Source organism: Lathamus discolor, chromosome 2, assembly GCF_037157495.1.
Source record: "Lathamus discolor isolate bLatDis1 chromosome 2, bLatDis1.hap1, whole genome shotgun sequence".
Taxonomy (NCBI): domain Eukaryota; kingdom Metazoa; phylum Chordata; class Aves; order Psittaciformes; family Psittacidae; genus Lathamus; species Lathamus discolor.
The window spans coordinates 61,935,563-61,959,389 of record NC_088885.1 but is presented as its reverse complement, the minus strand read 5'-3'; the positions used below and the strand labels follow the sequence as shown (position 1 = coordinate 61,959,389).

At 41.2% G+C, this 23,827-nt stretch overlaps 1 protein-coding gene across 5 annotated transcripts in view; it reads left to right on the top strand.

Annotated features, from left to right (window-relative positions):
• Positions 1 to 20,692, top strand: part of NFATC1 (nuclear factor of activated T cells 1) — a 118,499-nt gene extending 97,807 nt beyond the window's left edge. For all 5 annotated transcript variants that reach the window (XM_065667191.1, XM_065667188.1, XM_065667186.1 and 2 more), the window contains one exon: positions 18,111 to 20,692. In XM_065667191.1, coding sequence (XP_065523263.1) covers positions 18,111 to 18,160 — 50 coding nt within the window. In that variant the 3' untranslated portion in view covers positions 18,161 to 20,692. The remainder of the gene's footprint in view (positions 1 to 18,110) is intronic.
• Positions 20,693 to 23,827: the final 3,135 nt, after the last annotated feature.

The following is a 23,827-nucleotide window of genomic DNA, read 5'->3' as shown; positions in this document are numbered from 1 at the left end:
AGAAAAGAAAAGAGAAGAAAAGAGAAGAAAAGAAAAGAGAAAAGAAAGGAAAAGAAAAGAGAAAAGAAAAAAGAAAAGAAAAGAAAAGAAAAGAAGAAAAGAAAAGAAAAGAAAAGAAAAGAAAAGAAAAGAAAAGAAAAGAAAAGAAAAGAAAAGAAAAGAAAAGAAAAGAAAAGAAAAGAAAAGAAAAGAAAAGAAAAGAAAAGAAAAGAAAAGAAAAGAAAAGAAAAGAGAAAAGAAAAGAGAAAAGAAAGGAAAAGGAAAGAAAAGAGAAAAGAAAAGAAAAGAAAGAAAAAAGAAAAGAAAAGAAAAGAAAAGAGAAGAGAAAAGAAAAGAAAAGAAAAGAAAAGAAAAGAAAAGAAAAGAAAAGAAAAGAAAAGAAAAGAAAAGAAAAGAAAAGAAAAGAAAAGAAAGAAGGGAAGAGAAGAGAAGAGAAGAGAAGAGAAGAGAAGAGAAGAGAAGAGAAGAGAAGAGAAGAGAAGAGAAGAGAAGAGAAGAGAAGAGAAGAGAAAAAAGAAAAGAGGAAAGGAAAGGAAAGGAAAGGAAAGGAAAGGAAAGGAAAGGAAAGGAAAGGAAAGGAAAGGAAAGGAAAGGAAAGGAAAGGAAAGGAAAGGAAAGGAAAGGAAAGGAAAGGAAAGGAAAGGAAAGGAAAGGAAAGGAAAGGAAAGGAAAGGAAAGGAAAGGAAAGGAAAGGAAAGGAAAGGAAAGGAGAAAAGAAAAGGAAAAGAAAAGAATAGAAAAGAAAAAAGAAAAGAAAAGAAAAGAAAAGAAAAGAAAAGAAAAGAAAAGAAAAGAAAAGAAAAGAAAAGAAAAGAAAAGAAAAGAAAAGAAAAGAAAAGAAAAGAGAAAAGAAAAATAAAAAAGAAAAAAAAAATAAAGAAAAGAGAAAAGAAAAAGAAAAAAGAAAAGAAAAATAAAGAAAAGAGAAAAGAAAAGAAATTTACTTTTTTTTATTATTATTATTTTATATTTATCAGGAAGGTGGTAAGAGACAGGGCTGCCTATGTCTGATTGTGTGAGTCACGTCCCTAAGAGCGTTTGGTCAGCCATCTAGAGATTTGGTTAGCCATCTAGAGATAAGCCAACCGTATACCTGATGTTTCGTTGGCTATATATATGGTTTCTCTGATGATGAAATCTAGATTTCTGCAATGACCAACATAATTTCACTGCCGTCAGTTAAGACCTTGTTTGAGGAAGGAGCTGGCAGATGCTTGTGATGCCAGATGAGGCTGTATCATGCTTTCTGTTGTGCACGGTCCCCTGAGCAATGGGGGCCACTGCCTTTCTGTGCCTGTTTCCTGAAAAACGTCACTGTTCAGAAAGTTGTCTGAAGCCAGATTCAAATTTCATATGAAAAACATTAATTGAGGGGAAGCACCACTGCAGGGGGAAAACCCCATACCTTGACACACTAGGACGATTGCAAGAATTCTTTAAGATGTCTAAGAGAAGGTATTTCTCATAATGTGGAAAAGGCATTTAGATTTTATATTGCTGCTGCAAAATGAAAATTTTAGAGTGGGAGAACTTACCTTTGGTTATTTCTGATAGAGACGAGAGTAAGTCAGCATAGATCCATGTAGAGGTATTGGAGCTGCACTGATTTGTACCTGTTCAGACCCTAAATCCACTTATTTAAGAAAGAATATACTAGCTGCAGGGACAGTTCTTCTAGCTACATCCTTATTTGAGATAACCCCACTTTTAAGTAAAAAAAGACATTCTGTGTATCTTTTCTCTTTCCCTTTACAGACTTTTATTTATATTATGTATCTGTATCTCACATGCCAGTGGAAATCAGGAAAGGAAATTAATTTGTATGAGTGGACTTCATAAATTTCATGATTTACCAGTAATGAAATCCTGGTTTGCAGAATGAGAAATAATAGGGCTTTTCCAAAATATCTTAATCCTTGGCTATGATTAGTGGCATAAAATGAACCATTCTTTCCTATGTGTCTAAAGTCCAAGTTGTGCTCCATGTAGCTATGTGATATTCTTTCCAGTCCCATGTCAGTAAATAATTGCAGTGCTGCTCTTTAGTCTGTCTCTGACCTTTGCTATGCTTGTCTTTCTTGAACAAAAGCTAAGAATTGTGACAGATTGATCTCCTTTTGTGATCTGATGTAGCCTGGTATGAAAGGAAAGTTTATTAATCCTACTCCCAAATTCCTTAACCAGTTTACCATAAATGTATTACTCTATAAGCATATGTAATACAGCACAGCCATAACAGTGCTTAAAACAGGATTAGGCAATACATCTGATTTTCTAACTACTTCTACTTTTGCAGAAATACAAATTCACTTTCTTTATATTGTCAAGGGTGATCTTTTTGTAACAACAAAATATTTTAACTAGTTCAGATTTTATGAGTTTATGCTAGAATATTGTCTAGTCTGTCTAAACTTGGCCACTTTGTGTAATTCTAGTTGTTATTACCTGAGCACAAACCGAAGATGATTCAAGTTTTAAGGAGCCTCTTTTGGAGACGGGAAGAACCGAATAGTTCAACATCATCTTGTTTTAACAATTAAGAATTGTCAGCTGACCTGTGCACTCAAGCAAAGGAAGGACTTCTAGGCCTAGAGAAATGGTTTAGGATCTAGAAAAGAAAAACCATATGCTACTAAAACCCTGTGTATGGTTTTCCGCTATTCCCTAGAAAGCGGGTAGGGCTCTAGGATCAAACTGTACCCACACACCATATGCATTAAAGCAAACACACTGAAGTAAACACATAAGTGTTACTGACCTCTTTGAGTGGTAGGAATCAGAAGTATGTCTGCTGACATAAGAGAGACTGCATGCTTCGAAATTCAGGCAAAATAAGAGAGCAGATCTACTTGTCTTTTTTGCATGTCAGCATTAAAACATTTTGAATAATCTTTAGGGAATGAGCAAAATAGGGTGTTTACAATGCAGTGACTGATTCTTTCCTGCCAAGCCATCAGACCTGTAACTTTTGCATGTGTAGACCACCTTTAAATATCTGCCTGTGTTGAATAAGGAATTGATGCAAAGCCCATTGAAGCAAATAAGAATTCTTCTGTTGTCTTCTGTGCTCCTTGGATTAGGCTCCAGTTTACAATCATATGAGAACCTATCACTTAATTTTCTTTTAAAAAGTCCTATGTTTAAAAAAAATGCATGAAAATGTAGAATACTGGATGAAAATTTAAGGGCCTAAAGGTTGATGCAGACACATGTTATAGTTCCCAAAGTAACTGTAAAAGATTATATTACATTAATATTGAAGGTTAATGGCACATACAATAATCTAAAATATTGTCTGTATTGCATATAGAGCATGACTGACTTGCAGGGTTTTAAGAACCCTCAGTTCTGTTGTTTGGATGTGCTGATATTTACAGTAATGTTTGTGTTGGTTACAAGGCCTAGGCCAAAGTGATCTCAAGAAGCCCTACATTCTTGCATATCGAATAGTGGATAAGTATATTTTGGGTGAATGCACCACTGTACCTGTTTCTGCTCCCTTTTATACCAGTTGGAAAGAGAAATTTCTCTCCTCAAGTAGTTGTCATACAGGTGTGTAAGGTCCCTTTCTGCCATTTTGGAGGTTTCTTGAGTTGCTGTACTTTTTCCTGTGGTCTGTAGCAAAACAATGGTAACATTGCACCATGCATTCTTCATGGAAAATGGGATAATTTCAACAATTTTCCGTTTTCTGCACTGTTTTTCTCTGAAACTGGGGGACTTCTCTCTATGTGCAAAGTTTTCTATTGCAGCTCTGCATAGATAGCCATGACAAAGAGAAATCATTAAAGCTTCTAGGGCAGAACATTCATCCTCGCTTAATCTGGCCCTTGGAGACATTAGCTAATCGAGCCACGATACTTCATACAATAGAACAAGTGCTGTAAAGCTATGTCTGTTATCCCAGCAAACGTGGACACTTATCATTCCCATGGCCATTTTATTGTACTTGTTTTCTTCTGACAACAACATCCACAGTCTATGGTGCTGTCGACTCCAACAATGAATCCGATGCTGGCTCTCTGTGTTATCAGCTCGCTAATAACTGTCTTTTCTTTTTTCCCTTTTTTTTTTTTTTTCTCTTTCCCACCCCATTTGTGAGAATTTGTCCCCTGGAGCTCTTCTCTATCAGGCCCCTGCAGCTGCTGTTATTTTAGATATGGCAGGAAGTAGGTACCGGAAAACAGCAAGAGCTCGCAGCGCTCAGAAAAATCTAGAAATTCCTCTGATTTACCCCAGGCTCTGGCTCCAATCAAAGTCGGTTGCAAAAAGGGAAAAAAAGACGAGGGAGAAGGGGTGGGGGGTGAGGGGGAATGCTGGCGAGGGGAAAGGCCCTAGCAGACAACTGTGTCTGGGCTGCGTGTGTCAGGAAGGAGAGTTTCAGCCATCACCTCCTGCAGAGTACTGGAGAGATGCTCCAAGTGTTCATGCCATCGGTGCAACAGAGCTGGGGCTGTCACCCTTCCTCACCAGCTAGAAAACCCCCTCTCGCTTCCCCAGGGACACGTGTTTCTAAAAGTTCATCCCTTTTTACACTCTCCCCTCTTGTGTTCAGTGTGTGCCTGAAGCAGATCAGCTTAACTGGTCATACGGCAGGCTCCCATAAATGCTTTTAGCACAGCTTAGCAGCCAAAGCCAGCCAAAGGCACTGATGGAAAGTCACTGGAGCAAGAAGCTTACATCACTACTACTATTATTATTATTATTGTCATTATTATTACTATTATTATTTTACAACTCAGGATACTTCTTAATCTGCTAAGCAAAGGCATTTTCAGCCACTCTGAACACCTTTTAAATCAATCAGGCTGATTCTGGCGTTGACTTCTAAAAGAAAAGAAAAAAAAGAAGAAATGATAAACACCTCCACACCTTTCAGTTCGGCAAGTGGTTTAGAAAACAAAGACACCACCCCCATACACAAAGGCATACACGGAAAAGATACTACCTTTAGAACTGGTTTGAATAAACAAATCTTCTTTGACACAGCAGATAAGGAGGAAGATGTCCACCCACAGACATCTCACACCATTAGCAATCTAGTTAACATCTGCAAATGTTTTAGGGAAAGAAATTACACTTTGAGACATTTCTTTTTTAATTACAGGCTCCAGATGAGATTTGTTAGAGCAGGGAAATGTATCCCATAGCGACTGATGTCAATAGCAAGCAGTCCCTAAAGCCAGCCAGGATTGGGAAAGCCATGCTGTTTGCTGCTCTTGGCACTGCTCCCTGCTTTCACAATGTCAAACTTAGAACCGCCTTTATATGCACTTTCCATTTTTTTTTCCACAGTAGCTTTGCCAGCAAGCTCTAAACTACCGTATATCACTCAGATTTAAGAACCTAAACTTTAAAACAAATTAAACTCTTGTTGACATTGTAGTAAAAATCAGAATCGAACTGAACAGCTCCGTAAAACTGCACTTCAATTATTTTATGGATTTAAGATTGTTTTCTAGGATTCCCAGACTCCCAATACAGCGAAGTTATTTCCTCTTGGCAGATGTCTGGAAAAAAAAATTCATTGAATGGATAAAATTATGTGGCAGACACCAGGTTGAAGCCTAAAGGGAGGAAACGGTGTCTCCCCAGCACCTGTAAATATTTGCTCAGTGTCTTGACCAGAAAAGGCTTTCATCCATACTTTGACAAAAAATAAAAAATCATCAGGGTATTTATTTTGTAAGTTTTTAGGAAAATCGAATCTTCATCTGTCAAAACCCAGTTCCTAACTAGGTGTTTATGTGGTTTTGAATGAGAACGGCAAATACAGGTCTGACCCACCCTTCAGAACCATGTCCAAACGCAGGTAAATGCATGCCGCACATGAGTGCTCCTAGTGGCTGGCCTCTGCTTATCTTTCATCTCCCTACTTAGCAGTTAATGTTGGGTACTCTTTTTATGATTCTCTTTTTTTTTTTCCTATTCTGTAAAATGGAAACAGAGGTTTTCATCTGATTAATTGCCAGGTTTCCATTCTTTATAATGTTTCCTCTCAAAACATTTTGGAATGAAAGTATTTCAGAAATGTGTGTAGACGGAAGCTACTGGAGATAATAATTTGTTTCATGTAACTGTGTTTTACAAAAGGTGTGGTTCACGGGGAAGGCTGTTGCATGGAGCAAACAACAATCAGCTTGTGCAGCCTTTCGTCAAAACCTTTGTTGCACTTAACTTTTCCCTTTCATCATGTCAGTGAAATGTCCTTTATGTCCCTAAGGCCCCAGCCTGAAAAGTGTTGCATTCCCAGGGTCTTCAGCAAGAGCTGATCCTTGCTGAGTTGCTTCTGTCACAAGGATGTTCCTGAAGATTGAGCCAGATGTTGCACATCTGCATGGCTGCAGCTAGGTCCTGGGGTCTGAGTGTTCTGGCTGTATGCCCAAGGGAGTGGGGAGCCTCCTGTCCCTTGAGCAATGACTAGTGTGGATTTTCCAAAGCTGCTGTGTTAGGCTCCATGCATTCACCTCCCGATCTGAGTTGGCTGACTTGACCTGACCGAATCTCATGTAAGCAGCCAGTTTTCTTCATTGTAGCATTAATAAATTTTTTAAAGCTACTCTTGAATTACTGTTAAAGTTCTTCCACTCATTTTGTTGCCTGGAGCACCTCTCAAAGTGAAAGCCAGATTCCTAGTGGAGTTTGGATGTGCTGCCAGATCACAGCCTGGGCTGTGGAAGCACCCTGTCATTTCTCAGCTATCGAGAAGTGAGGGTTTTTTTGAGTCCAAGTACTCAAAAAGAGGCAGAAGTCTGTCACACATAGCGAGTGGTTGTTTGGAAAGTGTAATACAAACATCTTGAATAAAATTTCAGGTCCTTAAGTGTGCTTGAGAGATGAGTGTTGTATGCCTGTGTTTTTCAAGTGCCTTTTTCCTAGTTCTCTAGCGCTGGCCGCAGGTTTGCCTGCGGCCTTCGTTCTTGGGGCACAATAAATTTCGCCTTTAGTGGAGAGCACTGAGCTTCAGCACAGTTCTTATGTCAAGCACTGAGCTGCCAGGGGAAAGGTTTTCTACTTCCCTGAGAGCCCAGCTGTGATTCTTACTGAATTTTTGCAGCCATACCTGGTATTTTTTCTGTTGACATTGCTCTCTCAGTCCAGCCTAAGGAGCCATTCTGCAGCTTAACATAGCATGTGGGAGAGGGGAAAAGAGGAAAACACACTTTGCCATGTTGCAGCTCTGTTGCACTGGGGCCATGTACAAATAAAAGTGTTCTTCCAGCTACTCTAATTTGAGAGGCTTGCATCCTCAGGTGGTTTTAGCATACGAGGAGTACTAGAGTCCAGCAGCTCTCTGGATGCGGTGGTTTTCACAGCTACATCTTCTGTGTTGGGAAGAGCACCTTATAACACCCAGCTGTTGGTTTCTCCACTGTGGCCAGCTTGCACTGGTATGTCACCAGTGTGGCTCCACTAAATCAGCCTTTGGATCAAATCTGAGCCAAACTGTATGGGAGTTTTGTCATGGAAAGGTCCTTACTTAGTGCAGTTAGTGTGGTGAAAACCAACACAAGAGTATCATTAACCACTGCCAATGCTTTTCTCCAAGGCGCCGCAGCAGAGAAGACATGCATTCCTCTTTGAACTGCAGCGTTCTTCAGCAACAGATGCTGCCGTGGTTAAAATAAAATCCTGTGGCATTACGTACAGCTCCCATTATGGTGGTGGCCAGGTCATCATGGCACAAGCAAATTAATTGCCTGACAATTTGACTGCATCATGTTTTATCACAGGCTGTTTGCAGCCACCAGTGCAGATTCCCAGAGCTAGCCCTGCTTCTGTGCCCATGGCTTAGCAGCTGTCTTCCGTCACCTAAGGATTTCCCCCAGCTAGTGTGACCTTTCCCAGCCTAGCCCCCAGCAGGCTCATAGGTGGACTTCTTTTCTCTTACCAAACACAATAGCCGCACCCATCTTTTCTCTTCCATTGAGCAGCATGTGGCCACTCAGTGAGTCATCTCATGGCCATCATTCTATATGCCTGAGCAACCCCCCTGTGAATTACGGGTCAGCAAACAAAGCTCAGCCTTCTCCACAGCCTTGGTGGGAATGTGTCCCAACAGTGGCCACCCCACAAAGCAGCACATAGGCACATCATGTTTGTATATGCAGCAGCATCCTAGTGTTGTCCCTGCCTCAGTGCCCTCTTTGCTAGATGATGTGAATAATAGCATTGATCTTTTCTGTTTAGCATGCACTTTGAGGTTTGCTGATGAAAAAAGCTATAAAGGAAAGAGGTATTGATGATGGTAATAGGGCAAGTAGGGTACATTTAAAAAGACAACCCTTCTGGCTCAAAAAACATATCTCCAGGACACTTTCATTGTTGAGGCCCAACATTACTTCTACTGAAGTCTATCAGACCTTGAGGCTGGTCGAGTGGAAGAAGAGCTGAGTCTTTTGGCTGTTCTCTGCTGTAGGAAGAAAAAGACACACGCTCCTGTGTGACCCAGGGTGCTTTTTCCTTTCATCCATTCATTATTTCTTGGCTTTATTTGATATTCTCAACTGCACATGAGCTGTTTTTTATGAACAGCAGCAAAAGGTGGCTAATTTTGGAGGATTCCAGATGATCACTAGGGGCCACACTATTATTACATAAAGTCAATTAAAGAGTATACGTGCACATCCCATTGATTTGATTTAGAACTAACAAAAGCTTCAGTAATGTGCAATTACAAGAAACTTAATGACCCCTTCATATTGAATGCAACTTCTGTGGCACCTAATATGCTTTGATGAATTGCTCATTATGTGCAATGTTGGAAAAGCGTCTAAAAAGATTAATAATTGTAGAATCGATAGAGAAATTCAGTCTTATTTGGCTTTTTTAAAACTCTGAAATCAGTAAGTCATAGAGATTATGGATTCTCTTTTTGCTTTTTCCTTCTGTACCTTCAGTATTTGATATTTTTTCTAAAGCTAATCTGACACTGTTTTAGCACATGGAGAAACCCCTTCTTGTGTTATGTGGTCAGGTCTGGCCTGATACGGATTACTATGTGAGGCCCAAAAGGCTGGTGCCAGCTGCCATCAGAGATAGACAGTGCTGGACTGGATGTGTGCACATGGGATGGTCCTTTGGCAGGGCAGGAGGTCTCCAAGTAGCAGCCTCCAGCATTGGGCTCAAAGCTTTCCACCGTGGTCCCGACCCACTACCCCTCTTCCATTCACTGCCTGTAAATTTCAGGAGCTGCCAGCCCTTGGGGCATCAGGGGGGCTTTAACCTTGCTCTTCTACCTATGGATGATTTGAGAGCCTCATGTCTCAAGTGTTGCCTATGCCACGGTTGACTGCTAGTTGTGAGATACAGCAAACCTTGTGGGATGGGATCAGAAATATGAGAGTAGGAAGGAAAAAAATGAGGTTTCATTTCTGTTGCATTCACGTTTTAATAAATGCTGCCAGAGACGTCTGGAGGCTAAAAAAAAAGGCAAATGCAGAATTGCTTTAAATTTGTTTCAATTTTGAATCTATACTTGTCATGCTTCGGGGCATTATTTTTGAATGCCAGGGTCTGACAATGCTATTTTACTGTTGGGCGCTAAACCAGAAAGTAAAACTAATCACCATGATCAGTTTGTATTACTGTACTTGCTACAGCGGGAGCAAATTGCTGTTGTCTGTAGCAAAGCGGTGCATGCTCTTCCTTACTCCTTCCTGACTGGTACCTACAGAGCTTCCAGCAGTATTGACCTCTGGTTTTAGGTAGCATTTGCGTAGCTCTTCTGTTATGTGGAAATTTTGTGTAAAGTGTAAAATACATCTGTTTTGTTTCCCTTACAGATGCTCTCAGGAACGTAAACACATAATTTTGGTTAAAATGCGGTTTATTTCTCCGTTGCCCAGCCCTACCCTCATGCGTGTATATATGTGTGTGTGTCAAAAGTGGCTTGCATCATACTGGGGCAGATCCTGCAGCCATTGCACAGCCCAAACCCCAGCTGCTCCAGGCAAGGTTGGCCTCAATAAGGGCTACTGAAAATTCCTGTTGACTCTCTGATTCTTTGGTATAAAAGCTAAACCAGGTTGAGTACAGCCACGCTCAAATTAAGAGTAAAAACAAGCTAAAGCTTAGACCCCAGTGTGCTGGGAATCACTGTGGCTCTGCTGATCCCTGCGCTAATTCCCAGCAGTTGGGGAATTAATCTCTAAATGTTTGCAGAGCAGGAGACGTAGGGCATTTTCTAGGGTTGCATATGGGAGGGATGAAAAAAATCCAAACCCAGGAGTTGTGGTGCGATAGGATGGGACTAATTTAGTCTGGGCACCTCGTCAAGAGCCCCAGTTAAATTACTGCCACACGGTGCTGTCATCACACTACAGCGAGGAACCGTTCCCATTAGCCCTCCACAGTGCAGCCACTGTGGGAGATTTCTCATTTGTTTGGAGTTGTTGAGCTCAATAAGGCAGAGGGTAGAGCAGGTAGGAAAACAATTCCATGTTAATGGCTGTCGTGCACAACAATGCCATCCATCGTGCCAAGCCCACGTTCGTATTGGTGGGATCATGTTTTATTAAAACCTGCTACTTGTTGTCACTCACTTGCTCCACTGTCCTATTCACTGTCTCCAAAAATAGCATGCCCTGTGGTGGTGGCTTATTATGATTAAACAGATAAAAATAAGTTTAAGGTTTAAACACATCCAGGACACCTGAGGTAATAGAAGATCTGACTTCTTTATGGAACGTGTGAAGTTATATTTTCCATTGCTTCACAAGACTTGTTTTGTTTGGTTTTTAATTCACTAGGCTTTAACGTGATCTATAGTTTCGCATTACATGCTGGCACCTCAGGAATTTGTATAATTTTCTGATTCGTCTTTTCATTCACAGGACAATACTTACTAGCTTTGGAAAAAGTATTTCTCTAAGACAGCCCTATTTCTTTTCAGTGATTTTGTTTGTTTGCAGCTTTCACATGTCAGGAAGGACAGAAGTCAGGAAATAGGTACCTTGATAAAAAGTGTAGGATTTTTCTCATGGGGTAGAGTTTATACCAGGAGCTTAATTTCTTTACTCACTGTATGTGTGACTATATTTAACCATTTTTCTCTTTACGTAAAATCTGTACATGGAGATAAGAGGAAATATTTTTTTACTCCTGCATTTCTGCTTCCTCTGCATTTATTTGTAACACTGAATTCCTATTCAGTGGTGCTAACATGTAGAATTTCATTTGAAATGAAGGGCCTACAAAAGCACAAGAGCCTGATGGAGCAAGATGTGGCATTGATGGTGGAAAAATGCAGGGGCAGTAATTATAGACAGCAAAGTGAACATCATACTATGAAGCATTACTACAGGTAGCGTGGTGTCAGCGTCAGACCTGTAGACTCACTCCAGAGTTATGTTTCCCTGTTCATATATTGAATAGTATATGGTATATATATATATAGTATATCACTGACCGCACAGTCAGAGCTGTACTCAGTGGAGAGGAGAGCACAATCCCTGTTCCACAATGCTTGTGACCAGTGAGCTGTCTCCAACAGTGGAAATTCAGAGCACTTAGTGGTATGTCCGCACTGTGTAGTGAAGTATTGGAGAGTTCCCTGACCTGGATGTCACTGTAGGTGTACTAATGTAAGGCTTGACTAGTGAATTCTGCTGGAAGACAAAAGCGATGAACCAAACCAAGGCAGTTCTGCTTCCAAGACTGCTGCTCATTTCTGGAGATTGCTCAAATGTGACACCTAGCTGTGCAGTTTGACCAGTGCCAAACATGGTCCAAACATGGTGCCCAAATGTGGCACTGCATTGCTTGGGCAATTACACTGATCTGAAAGATGAAGCATTGTTGTCCAGACATGGCAGAATCCAGACGTAATTTCACACAGGCTTTTCGCACGTGTGTCCTGAAAGATGCAGCAGCTGGTATTACTTATATTTTCCATGACACATGCACCAGTCACAGCAGGTTGATTTTGTTCATCTTTGGTGAGAAAGCATTATGGTATCTGAATCTCCTGAACCTCAGATCTGCTCTATTGTAGAGATGATGGTCCCCAGAGGTCACAGGTGAACAAGAAGTAACAAGCGAAGGTTGGTTAGTCAGCTGTGGAAAAAAGCTTGATGTGACTCTGAAGGCCTAGATGTCCTGGGACATGCCATGTGGCTTTTCTATTGATAAGGAAACTAAAAACCATCCTGAAGGAACTGAGCTGATGCCGTTGCCATTTATGAAGGAACAGAGACATGTACATGTCCAGTAAATCACAAGGTGTCAGCTGTGTGCAAAACCTCTCAGTGCCCTTTAGCTTCAAGTCTATTACATCCCTTAAAGAACAGTTGAGCATAGATCCACAGAGCTCCCATGTAAAAGAGAAGTGTGCAGCTGGAAAGGGGGGCAACAGTAAACACAGAATCACAGAATCACAGAATCCCAAGGGTTGGAAGGGACCTCAAAAGATCATCTAGTCCAACCCCCTTGCAAGAGCAGGGTAACCTACAGTACATCACACAACTCCACTACTCAGTCTACCTGTACAAGCCTTTCTGGGCTGCTGCTGAAGTGGACTGAAATCAATGGAAGGATGGTCGTTAACTTCCATAGCCTTTGGTGTGCAATGTGTGAAGAGATAGCGGCTTAATCCAGACAGAAATTGGACCCCTAATGTTACCGCTAACAAAGTGAACAGAGATGGGATATGTTTTCAATTTGTTCCTTCCCAACACTATTGAACTGTGGGTTTGACCGTGGCTCTCAGCTCACCTTCCATTTTTTCAGATTCTTGGGAACATTTAGCCCAAGGAGTATGAAGTCTTCCAAGTTTTTGTATTTGTAGCCCCAAAGAGCTCCCACACTGTGGAAACCCACTGCACGTACCTTCTCCCTGCACCGCTGACCTTGTAGCTTCTGTGAGTGAGATCAGGATCTGAGCAGAAAGGCAGAACCTCAGAAGAACAGGTATTCTATTAAAACAAAAGGCTACAGTGTTACCCGTGTTACTAGTCAGATACAAGGAAAGCAGAAATCTGCAGAAATTTAAAGTTTTGCCAGTTGATGGAATCCATGTACAGCCACCAAATGTTAAAAATATTCCATTTCCTATGAAGTTCGCATCTATATATGGAACCCACATTTGTTCAGATATATCTGGTTGTCCTGTTCCATGCAAGAACCCAAACTGTTGCATCGGTAAGACACTGATTTTGCTAATTAGTAAAGCAAAAATTTCCATTGCAAGGGCATTTTAAAGCAAAATTAAAATGCAAGAAGAAAAAACTCCTTATTAAACTAAAATGTGGTGTAACAGCTCACCACATCCTGCTACTGTGGCATCTGCTGTTTAGCAAAGGGAAGGTTCCTCTTTCAGACGCCTTGACAGGTAGAGAGGTCACGTGTTACCTGCATTTCTCAACACTATTAGTTTTTTTTACTTTCTGTCAGTGGAAAAGCTGAACATGACAATGGAAAACCATCAGTTGAGGGAAGGCATTGTGGGGAACTGTAGGTGTTAGCTACAAAAGCGACAGTGGCCCCCCTCCCCAAAGCCAGCAGAAAAACAGTGAAAAAAAATCTGATGACAAAGGCGCTGTAAATCATTGTACTCAGCTGTTTGATCTGATAGGGATTAACCTGTTGCTTTAAGGGAAATGTTGTGCTAATGTAGGCATTGAAAGTTAAACATCTTGAATGCTGTTCCAGATCTGCCACTAAGCTCTATGTAGGGCCTTCAGCAAGACAGGTAATTCTTTGGCTCTCATCTGTTCTGTCTGTAAAATGGGTCTCTTTGAGTACTCAGGTTATGTTGTTTTACAAATGAGTGTAAAGCCTTTGCGGCCTTTCTTCAAAAAATGTTGCACTCATTCAAAACACAACTGCTCCTGGCATGGTACTTAGATGTGAATGGATCTGTATCCAAGCAGCAGCAGAATCAAAGACCAGCATTTGCTATAGGAATGAAACTCAAAACCAGTCCAAAATACCACTTGCACTGAATACTGCTGTTCTGTGGAGCACACACAATCCTCTTGTAGTAACAGGTTTGTAAGCCAAAACTCGAGCATTCAAAACAGTAGCCAGCTGACTCTCCTGAAAAATAAATTAAACATTTTGTTAGAAAGGTGGTAACTAAGAGAAAAACACCAGTTATTCTCTCTCCATGAGCAATATGTCTTACCTCTCTGGGGAGTTCTGCAGTGGTCCTACAGGACCAAGTGGAGCCTTGAGGTTACCAAGGAGAAGGAGTGTGATGGGCAGCAAAGGAGGTGGTGAACAGGGAACAATCAGCTTGTTCACATGATGCATGAATGAAATTATCAAGAAGCAAATTTAAACCAAAAAGAAAGTACTTTTTCCACCATCACATCCCTGAAGTATGGAACCTGTTGCTGCAGGAAACTGCGAAGGTTCAGAACAGGTTCAGAAAGTTGTTAGAAAACTTAATAGAAGAAAGTTCATTAAAGCTCGCTAGAAATGAGCATGCAGAATTCCTGTTGCTCACAAAGCCCTTCAGCAGGGTAAAGGTGTACTAGAGAAATCATCTCTGGGGGTGTACCTGGTTCCTATGCTCTTTCCCAGCAAATTGGCTGCTGGCCATTTTGGTTGATGTGACACTGGTACAGACAAACATACAGGATGCTTCAGGTGGCAGAGCCATGCTTCAGTAACAGAATTTTGATTTGCTGTTGGGAAGGACAATGTTGGGTCAACCTACAACAAGAATATTTGAGGTTTTCTTAAAAAAAATGAAAATCAATTTTTGGTTGAACAGAACATTCCAAAAGATTCCAGGTGATCCAAAATAAAACACTTCCTAGCATGTAACAAAAGACTTAATATGTTTTGGACTATTAAAAGAAGCAAATTTTCCAGAAATGTAAAATAAAAAATGTTGATGCTGAAGACTTTTGAAACTACTCTGAGGGACCCAAAATGCATTTTTCCCCCAACAAGTTTTCCCTCAGCATTTGTTTCTCAGCCCTGGAGGGAGAAAGGAGTGTCTTCACAGGAGTGGTAAACCCTGCAGCTGCAGGTGGTGGAGAGCATCCTTCTGGCCAAACCCACCAAGTGTCTCTCAGGGCACTTCACGTGCTTGCCACCTGGTTTCCCCACGTCCGTACCCGCCGAAGGGTTTTCCTTGCAGCTTCAGGTGCTTTGGCGGGCGGCATGGGAAAGCCCACTCTCAGCACACTTCCCCTTTCAGCTCTCATGTTTAGTCCTCTCTGCTAGCAGTCTGCCTCTACAAGATCAGCTGCTTTGCCAAATCACGTACCACCCCCCACCTGGGCCGCCTTCTGTGTGCACCCTTGTCCCTCTTTGTGGCTTTTTTCCACTGTGTTAATTGGGAATTTTTGCATTTTCAACACTGTGGTGGGTAAACAAGCAACAGAATAATAGAGACCTGTGTCTGAGCTATGCTGTCCGTGGTCCACCATGGATGAGAGAGATGATAAACATCCTCTTGGTGTTGTTGACCCTGTGTTATTGTGAGATCTGGTGGCAATGGGTGCCCTTTAGTTGAGGTTCATTTTTCTCTCAAGTCCATGCTGACATTGTCTAGTGACTGTTGTTGAACAGCTCGCAGATGTTACATGAGGCCTCCAGACTTGACTGCTATCCATAAAGGTACCAGAAGCCCATCTATGTTAAGAAAGTAACATATAAAAATGAAGAATAAAGCTGAAGGTCTAATCTGTATCCTGTTTGAGTCAATACTGAAATTATGAGTTATTTCATCTGGGGAAAGATTGGTTTGGCTGCTGAGATCTAGAGAGAATGAATCCGAAGGACCATGGTGGTCTTATGGGCTGAGACAAGGCACATGGGCTTCCAGCTGAAATGAAAAGTTTTATCATCTCTAGGGTAAGCTGTATGTCCTACAGTGCTTGAGTGACAGAAGATTCAGGTGAGCGTACCTAGCATGGCTGGAAAAGTCAGCCAATTTTGGAGATGAACCTTTGGTTCTTAGACTCTCAGGTCATCAAGTTACTTCTTAAATACTTTTACTAAATGCTTCAATAGGAAAGCACGGGCTTGTGGGCAGGGGGATGTTACTTTTGAAAGTATTACTGAGTGAATCTAGCAAGAGTGCCCCAGTGTGTGCTGTAGCTTTAGTTTGAGATTTGAGTGCTAATCCTAACTGAGATGGGGAGCTCCTTCACTTTTCCACCTCCATGTCCCCTTCTGTGAAATACCAATGATGCTTAGCTCACATTTTGCTGAAGCACTTTGAAGACTGTACAAAGACTGACGATAGCCTTGAGTAGTATCTTAGTTTTATTTGATGTAACAGAAGCTTTCAGAGAAAGTTAGCAAAACTGTGACACTGGCTGTCCTATGTGAGGCTTTGTTTTCATTGTCGTGCTCAACACCAAGGTATCACTGTGTGGTTTTGCTGCATACCCAGTGCTACTTTGAGAAGTTTATCAAAGAAACTATCTTTACAAAAGCATCATGGAAGAATCGTCCTACAGAAGTGTGCTGTTTGCATTCAAGGTAGAGGCTCGATCCTGAAAGCTGTCCTGAGTCTTGCAGCGTGTAAACAGGGTAGCACTTCTTGCTGTGTTTGGATGCATGCAAGGCAGTCTTTGACACAGAGCAGGAACTGCTGCTTGAGTTTGTTTCCGTTGTTTGGTAATATTAAAGATGAACTCCATGGCACTCTCAAGAGAAAGAAATGCTTTGTCTTCACATCCCATTTCCATACCACTCTTAGTTTGCTGCCATAAATAGGTAGTTGCAAATACAACTGATGTTTCCTTTCTGAAGTATGGTGTGCGTATCCATGAGTAGAAGTGGTTTCAGTGGCCAGGACCTGTGACACAAATCCTGCCTGATTCATGTGCTGCAATTACTAAATGGGCAATGGGTCTGCAGGGAAAAAAAAAGAAGGAAAAAAAAAAAAACCACCCCAAACCAACTAATTGCTTCAGGAAGTTGTTTTTAGACAGGCTTGGTCTTTTCCAGTAAATACAAGAAGTTATCTGGATGGCTGTGAACAGCAGCCCACGAGGAAAGGAAAACATGGGCTTTTCTGTGGTGCTTCCATGACGTGGGCATGTGTTTCCCACTCCCAGCAATGTCAGGGAAACTCAGAAGCAGTGATAGCCCTACTGATGGCATTTTATCTATCTCCATGTAAATCAGGTGGTGGCAGTCACTGCAGGGAGGTGGGGTGGAAATAAAAGGGATGTTGTGTAGTCCACTGTAGATGGCCTTTGCCAGGTTCAGTCATTTCCTGTCCATCTGCCAAAAATCACAAGCTGATAAATGGACATAATTGGAGTGTGGGAAACTGTATTGCTTGATGATCTGCAGGGGAGGGGGAAAGGAATGAAAGAAGACTCGTGGATAAGGAAAACAACACTTTATCAGTGGAGATGCAGTCTGACTGGCTGATGCTGAGATAGGGGACCTTGTTTATTCTTTCCTCTGACTCTCGCCAAGGGTTTTAACTTGCTCGTCCCTCCCATCTGTCTGTGCGGATAGGAGCAAAGACTGTGTGTCCACGTGTGTTGGTTGCTGTGAAAGGAGAGTATATATTTATATATGTTACCAGCTCCAGGGTCTGGGCAAGCATGCAGCAGTTTCTTCTCTTCTGTTTGTTTTGGGTTTTTTTTTTTAGCTAATACCATCCGACAGTGGAAAAAATCAGCACGTAAAGTTGTATTCTATCTAGGCATTGCAGCTGCACATACCCAGGTTCAGTGGCTGGCAGCTTTCTGCCATCAGTACCTACCATGGCTAGCATACTTTCCAAACGTTGGTTTTTTTTTTATGGAAGCAGTAGATTATTCTAAGATTTCCTGTGGTTCTCTTTGCTTTACCTTTCTGAGCCAGTTCTAGAGCAAATGTAATGTTTTTTTCTGTAACTGATTTGAAATGTTAAATATGTTGGATGCAATCAAGGGTCCAGGATGCTGCTGTCTTGTGATGCCTGGTTTTACAGAGTATTTAGCATGTGGATAACCTTGGTTAATCCTGCTGGTTTGCACTTTGATCAGCCTGTACAAGCTATCTTGTGATGTTACGCTTCCTGTTTGGAGCTGTACTGAAGCTGTCAAGGAACGGATGCATATCTGGGGGGACTCTGTGCTGAAGAGAACTCTCTGCAGCAGTGGGATGCTAATCAATTCCTTTTCTCTTGTTTTCTTTCTTTGCAGTAAATGAAATTATAAGGAATGACCTTTCCAGTACCAATGTCCATTCATAGCTTTCAGTACGGGCCTAATATGAAATCCACACACACTTTTGACTCAGCTGGCATGTCAGCTCAAGTAGAGGGATACTGGATAGACTGAAGACATTGCCTGGTACCACTCTGATCTTCCACCTTACTGAATGTCAGGAACTGAAGATTTACCTCTTGCTTACAAAGAAGTAGCTCCTCAACTTCAACTGATGAAACAGCTTCTTTAAAGAAAATCATCTCGAAAGAAAGAGGAGGGGCGCATTTCATGGGACAGAACTAGGAAACTCAGCAAAATCGGAGTGCTTCTTCCCAGTGCTGATCTTTTTGGCATGGCACCGCTGGAATACAGCCCTGGAAGTGCCTTATTTTACCAGGTTGTGGCATCAGGGCATTTTTAATAAGCTTTGAATTTGCTACCATTAAAAGTGTTGGTAGGTGCAGAAACTATAGAGCTTGCATTCTGGAGAGTGATAATTGGAAGAAAGCGTAGGACTCTGCAGCAAAGTAGGGAGAGCAATCCCTACTCCAGTAAGATGCGTTTATGAATTCCAGAATTTCTTCAGCTTTTCCTCTGCTGTAATGTACAGCCTATTGCCTTATTCTCAGTGCATTTCAAAAGCCTCCTGATTTGTCATCATCTCAGCTTTCTTTTACATATTGTCTTTATTATGTGCTAATGAATCATAGGGTTGTTAGCAGTAGCATGTTAAGGTTTTGATTTTAATCCGGCTTCAGTCATAGCACAAGTGAGTTGAATAGCACAAAATAAAAAAGGTTGATGGACAAAAAATTGAAATCTATCTTTTACATGATAGATGAATGTGTATGCATGTACATACATACTAGTATATATGCATATATTTATATATGACAAATAATATAGATGATTGCCTAGTGAGGGCACTGAATTTAGCAATAATTTCAATTTCTGAGAATGCATTTCAGATCCACAGCAGATATTTCAGCTACTTCTTTCGAGGGTTTGTTGCACCTAAAGCAGGTATGCATTTTCTTTCCTCATGCAGTTAAGCAAGCACTTTAGATAGGCAAGAAGGATGCATACAAGATACATGTTATTTACCAAATGGCAAAATACGAGTTATAGTAACTGTAAATACCATTATGGAAGAGTGTAAAATATTTGTTCAGTTATAATGTTATTATTCCGCAGAAGCCTTATAACTCTCTGCTACGTGTATGAAAAAGAATATTACCAAAAACCCACAAAGGTTTAATATGCAGCGCTGTATAGTGTGTTTTCAGATTAGCTGATGTTTCTGGAGCTACAGGTAGGCATGTAGTGTAGCCTTTAACATTGTATTTTTTACAATCAGCCGCTTATTATATAACTACAAACAACCTATTATTTCATATAACCAAAAAAAAATTAAAAACAAAACTAAAATAAAATAGCATGACTTAAATTAAAAAATGTTTAACATTAATATTGTGCCTTAGGAATCTCTGCCCCCTTCTGGAAGTACACCTGAACTACACCTCCGTGCTCGGGTGGCTCCTCTAACCCTAATGCAATGAAGATTGAACAGGTTTCACAAACAGGTGAAATCCTCCTAAGCGTTTTAAAACATTATTCTGTATAATTATGTCTTACTTTCTTTAGGAAAAAAATTTAAAGCCATATTTGTCACATTTGCACATTACTGTGAAGACATGAGAATATAATATGGCTATATGTACATACTATGCTGTTATTGGTCCTAATAATAGTCTGTTATTCCTCACCTGTTTAATCCCAGTTATTTACCCTGTATTTAGCATTGTAGACGTTGCATGAAACATTTCTTATAGACTGCCATATGAAAAGTTAAAAAGCTTGACAGATGTCAGCTTGACTTGTAGCTAGAAAATAGATCCAATAAAGCAAAACGTTTTGCTGGAAGCTAGTCTTAGAGTGGTTCATTTTATGTTATTGTGACAAATCTTCCTTTCTCATATAAAATAAGCATTTTTACATTATATACATATATAGAAATATATATCTCCATCTCTTCTATTTGAAGCTGTTTGCATCCTGCTGCATCCTGCTAATATAACTGTCAGTATGGAAGTGAAGTCTCTTGTCAACAGACTCTTCTTCATTCCCCCCCCGCATTTGAAGTTATTGCTGCCAAGCAGAGAAAATGATATATGATATAATTCTCAGATTTTATTCTCCCAGTATTTCAGAAACGTCAACAAAACGTGCATGGAGGAATCTCTGGTTATGCCAAAGCGTTTTTTTATTCATATACATCAATGCCTTGGGTGAGGCTTTTTACAATACAGAACAATACACACACAGAGAGACACACCCTCCACATGTTCACATTTCAGCAGTAATTTTAGCAAGGCTTTCAACTGTATGGTTTGGGTATGTTGCATCTCCTTCATCCTTCTTTTTATTTTCCTCTTTAAGCTATTTTGGAAAAAAAAAAAAACCCCACCAAAAAAACAACCCCAAACAAAACCAACCTGTTACTTTTAAGCCTGGATAATGGAAGATTATGCATCTCTTGTATATGTATTCATAAAATAAAAACGAAAGCAGAAATATTTTCCGTATGAGACTGCTATCTTGTTTTTGTGCGTGTGTTGTGGGTGTTGCTGTCAGTTTATGAAAATGGTTTTCATCAGCCCTTTTTGAAAACAAAGCAAAACCAAAAAGCCACAACGCGCCGAGCTTAGAGCGTAGTCCTGGTAGGTATGTTCAAAAAGACTTTTGCCAGGGATGATTCTATCTATTAAAAAAAGCCCTCTGGATGAATTTTAAGTGGTGAAACAAACTTACGTTTTTAATCATGCAACAAAGTACTTGCATCTGGATATATTGCTTGGACAACAGTTTCTTTTGCTCTCCCTGGAACTGCTCCTGAAATGCGTGGGTTATAAGGGTAGGCTTCAGATCTGTGGTCTTCAGTGCGGTAGGTACAAGAGACAGTTTTGCTAGGCTGGAGGTTTTCATAGCTCTGTGAGGGGAGGGCTGCCCACAGATTGGCAGAAGGGGCTGGCTTGCCATGAGCTGCATATGTGTGGTGGATCTGTATGATGGGTCCTACTCCTGAATCCCTCCGCTGCTCTGCCCTGAAGGAGAAGGGGCAATGAAGAGGGTGTCAGCTTGGTCAAAGCTGGGCTGAACATGGGTCTGGGTTTCTCGTCACCTCATCAGGTGATGCATTTGTATGTGCCAACGGGTGACACCTGATGGGACAAATCATACAGAAATGCTGGAAAAACACGACCCACTTCAATTTTTCTAGACCAAAGGCAAGTTACGAAGTATATAAGCACAATTGCAAGCCTACCGCACCGGTCCGGATTTCAGTAATCATTTAAACACGTTTCAAAAAGTCCTCAAGAAGGAGACACAAATATGCATTTAAGCCTTTGTTGAGTGATGACCTTTCTCTGCCTCGGGTTTTTCTTCCTGTGAGTAAAGGGTGACACATCCTGCTCATTCACACCTGGCTTCCCTGGGGCTGCTATCCCAAACCCTTCACAATTTAAGGAGAGGCAGATGCTCCAAACCCGTTAAAACCCAAATATAGTCCAGCTCTTCAGAGGTCAGTCAAAACGCTCTTCCTCTGCTTGTCTCTCTGGATGGTGGAAATAGTGACATTTATACCTCATGTGGACAGCATGAGCCATATTGTTGGTGAGGTTCCTGGAAAAAGGAAAATACTGAAAACTCATTCACAAATTCCCTATGTTTCCTGGAGACTCTGGCATCATTTTGTATCAAAGCAAAATGTCTGGCCACATACCGAATTCATCTAAGCAGCATACTTTGTTCATTGTGCTACCTGGTTTCCTTTGAGCTTCCTTTCCCTCTCATTTCCACACAACCCCTCCTCAAAGCACAGCAGACCCAAGCATTAACCACATCTTAACCAGACTTCTTTAAGCAAAAATAGCCTTTTGCAAACCCCTATCTGGCTACTTTCATTCATAACCAAAGCAGCAGGTGAATCCCACACATCCATCTGGTGCTGTTTGAATGAATAGCCTTGCTGGAGTCATGCCTTCGAGATTTTTTCCTTTCCCACTGAAAATGGCAAATTTCAAGGAGCTGAGTTTCTCGGACAGAGCTGTACCACCTTGAAGTTAAGCTTTCCTTCACAATGCGTGCAATCTTACTGCATTCATCACTGTAAGTCGGTTGAATTTGTATCAGTAAAAATAAAAATCCCTCTCATGAAGTATATTGCAGAGAAGTGTGAAGGTCAGTGGTGTAAGAAAGATCTTACTGGTTTCTGTAGCTCCTTTTTAAAAAAGTGGTCTAATTTTATGTCAGAAGCTGTGATTGGATTGGTCATCAAACAAAAGTGAGTCCCATCTTCTCCACCTTTGCGCATGCCCAGTATGGAGATCAAGCATTTGCCCTTCTTAATTTGCCCGCATTGTTTCCTCTTTCTCAGCAAGTTAATGTTTTTCTTCTTTGACCCTCTTTCCAAAATAGCATAAAGGTTTTGATTCTCTTCTTTTCAGGTAGCCAAATAATTTGCTCAGAGCAGATCAGTTACAGACTCTCATACTGTTGGCTCTAACTACAAGCTGTTACTGATTCCAGAACCAGCTTTTCTTTGGCCAAAGAGGCTATATTTTTGTACTGTTGCAAACTCATGGAACTTTTAACAATTCAAATGGTTGCATTCTGAGGATTTAAGGCACTGGTAGTATACCTGGCAATTGCTGTCACCACGGGTACATTAGCTTTCGTCATTTAAACTGAAAAGTTGCTGACTGCAGCACTTCCTTAGCTGCTTTCAGGGGCAGGCAACCCACAACCACTCTTTGCAGATGTGGCAAATTCATTTTCAGTTGTTTTAGGAAATCCCTTTTTTTTCCTTTTTTTTTTTTTTTTTCATCTCCGGGGGAAGAGTTTCCAAAAATGCCGTCAGCATCAGTTTCCAGCACCTCTTCCGCAGGCTCTGTACCCAGCCTGTTTTCAGTACCACTGGCAGAGGGCTTTTGGGTTGAAATTAACATAGAGCAAACACTGACAATGGGTGTCAGTGGCAGAGCCCAGGACTTAACTCTCAGCCCAATGGCCAGTTCATTGACTTGACTTCACTGGTCCATAGCTTCTCCAGCAGGAGCAGCCACCCAGCCGGGCAGTCATGCACTTCACAGAGCTGGTTTAAGCTGCCTGGGTGAATGTGCCATACATGTGCTGCTGGGGCCACCACATGCCCATGATGCTGAAGGAGTTTGTAAGCAAGCCTTTGGCGTCTGAACAGAGTGAGGGTTTGCTTCTGCTGGTGTCATTCTCTTGGCTTTCCTATGGGCATTTCTGCTGGTTTCTGCCCACTTGGATCATCCCTGGACCATCAGGCTGGTTGGGATGGGGGCACGCTGACTTGCTAGCTGGGAGGTTATTTGTCTGTCACTCCGGGAGGTCCCAGGAGATCAGACTCTGCATTTTCAGATGCGTTTCTAGGCCCTGCACTGGTGACATTTACAAACCCAACTCCAAGAACACCCGTGGTTGAGGTTGTCCCAGAATTCAATGCAGTGTTGTTCCCATCCAGCTGAGGGGTATTCCAGTAACACCAGTTTCATGGTACTTGGGGAGAGCAGAGATCTCTGAGCCTCACCAGAAAATATTTCAGTGCTTGGCAGGAATTTTTTAACTGGGATTTTTCAGTTTGTTTTGGTTTTAAACAGGAAAAATGACATTTCCTCCAACAC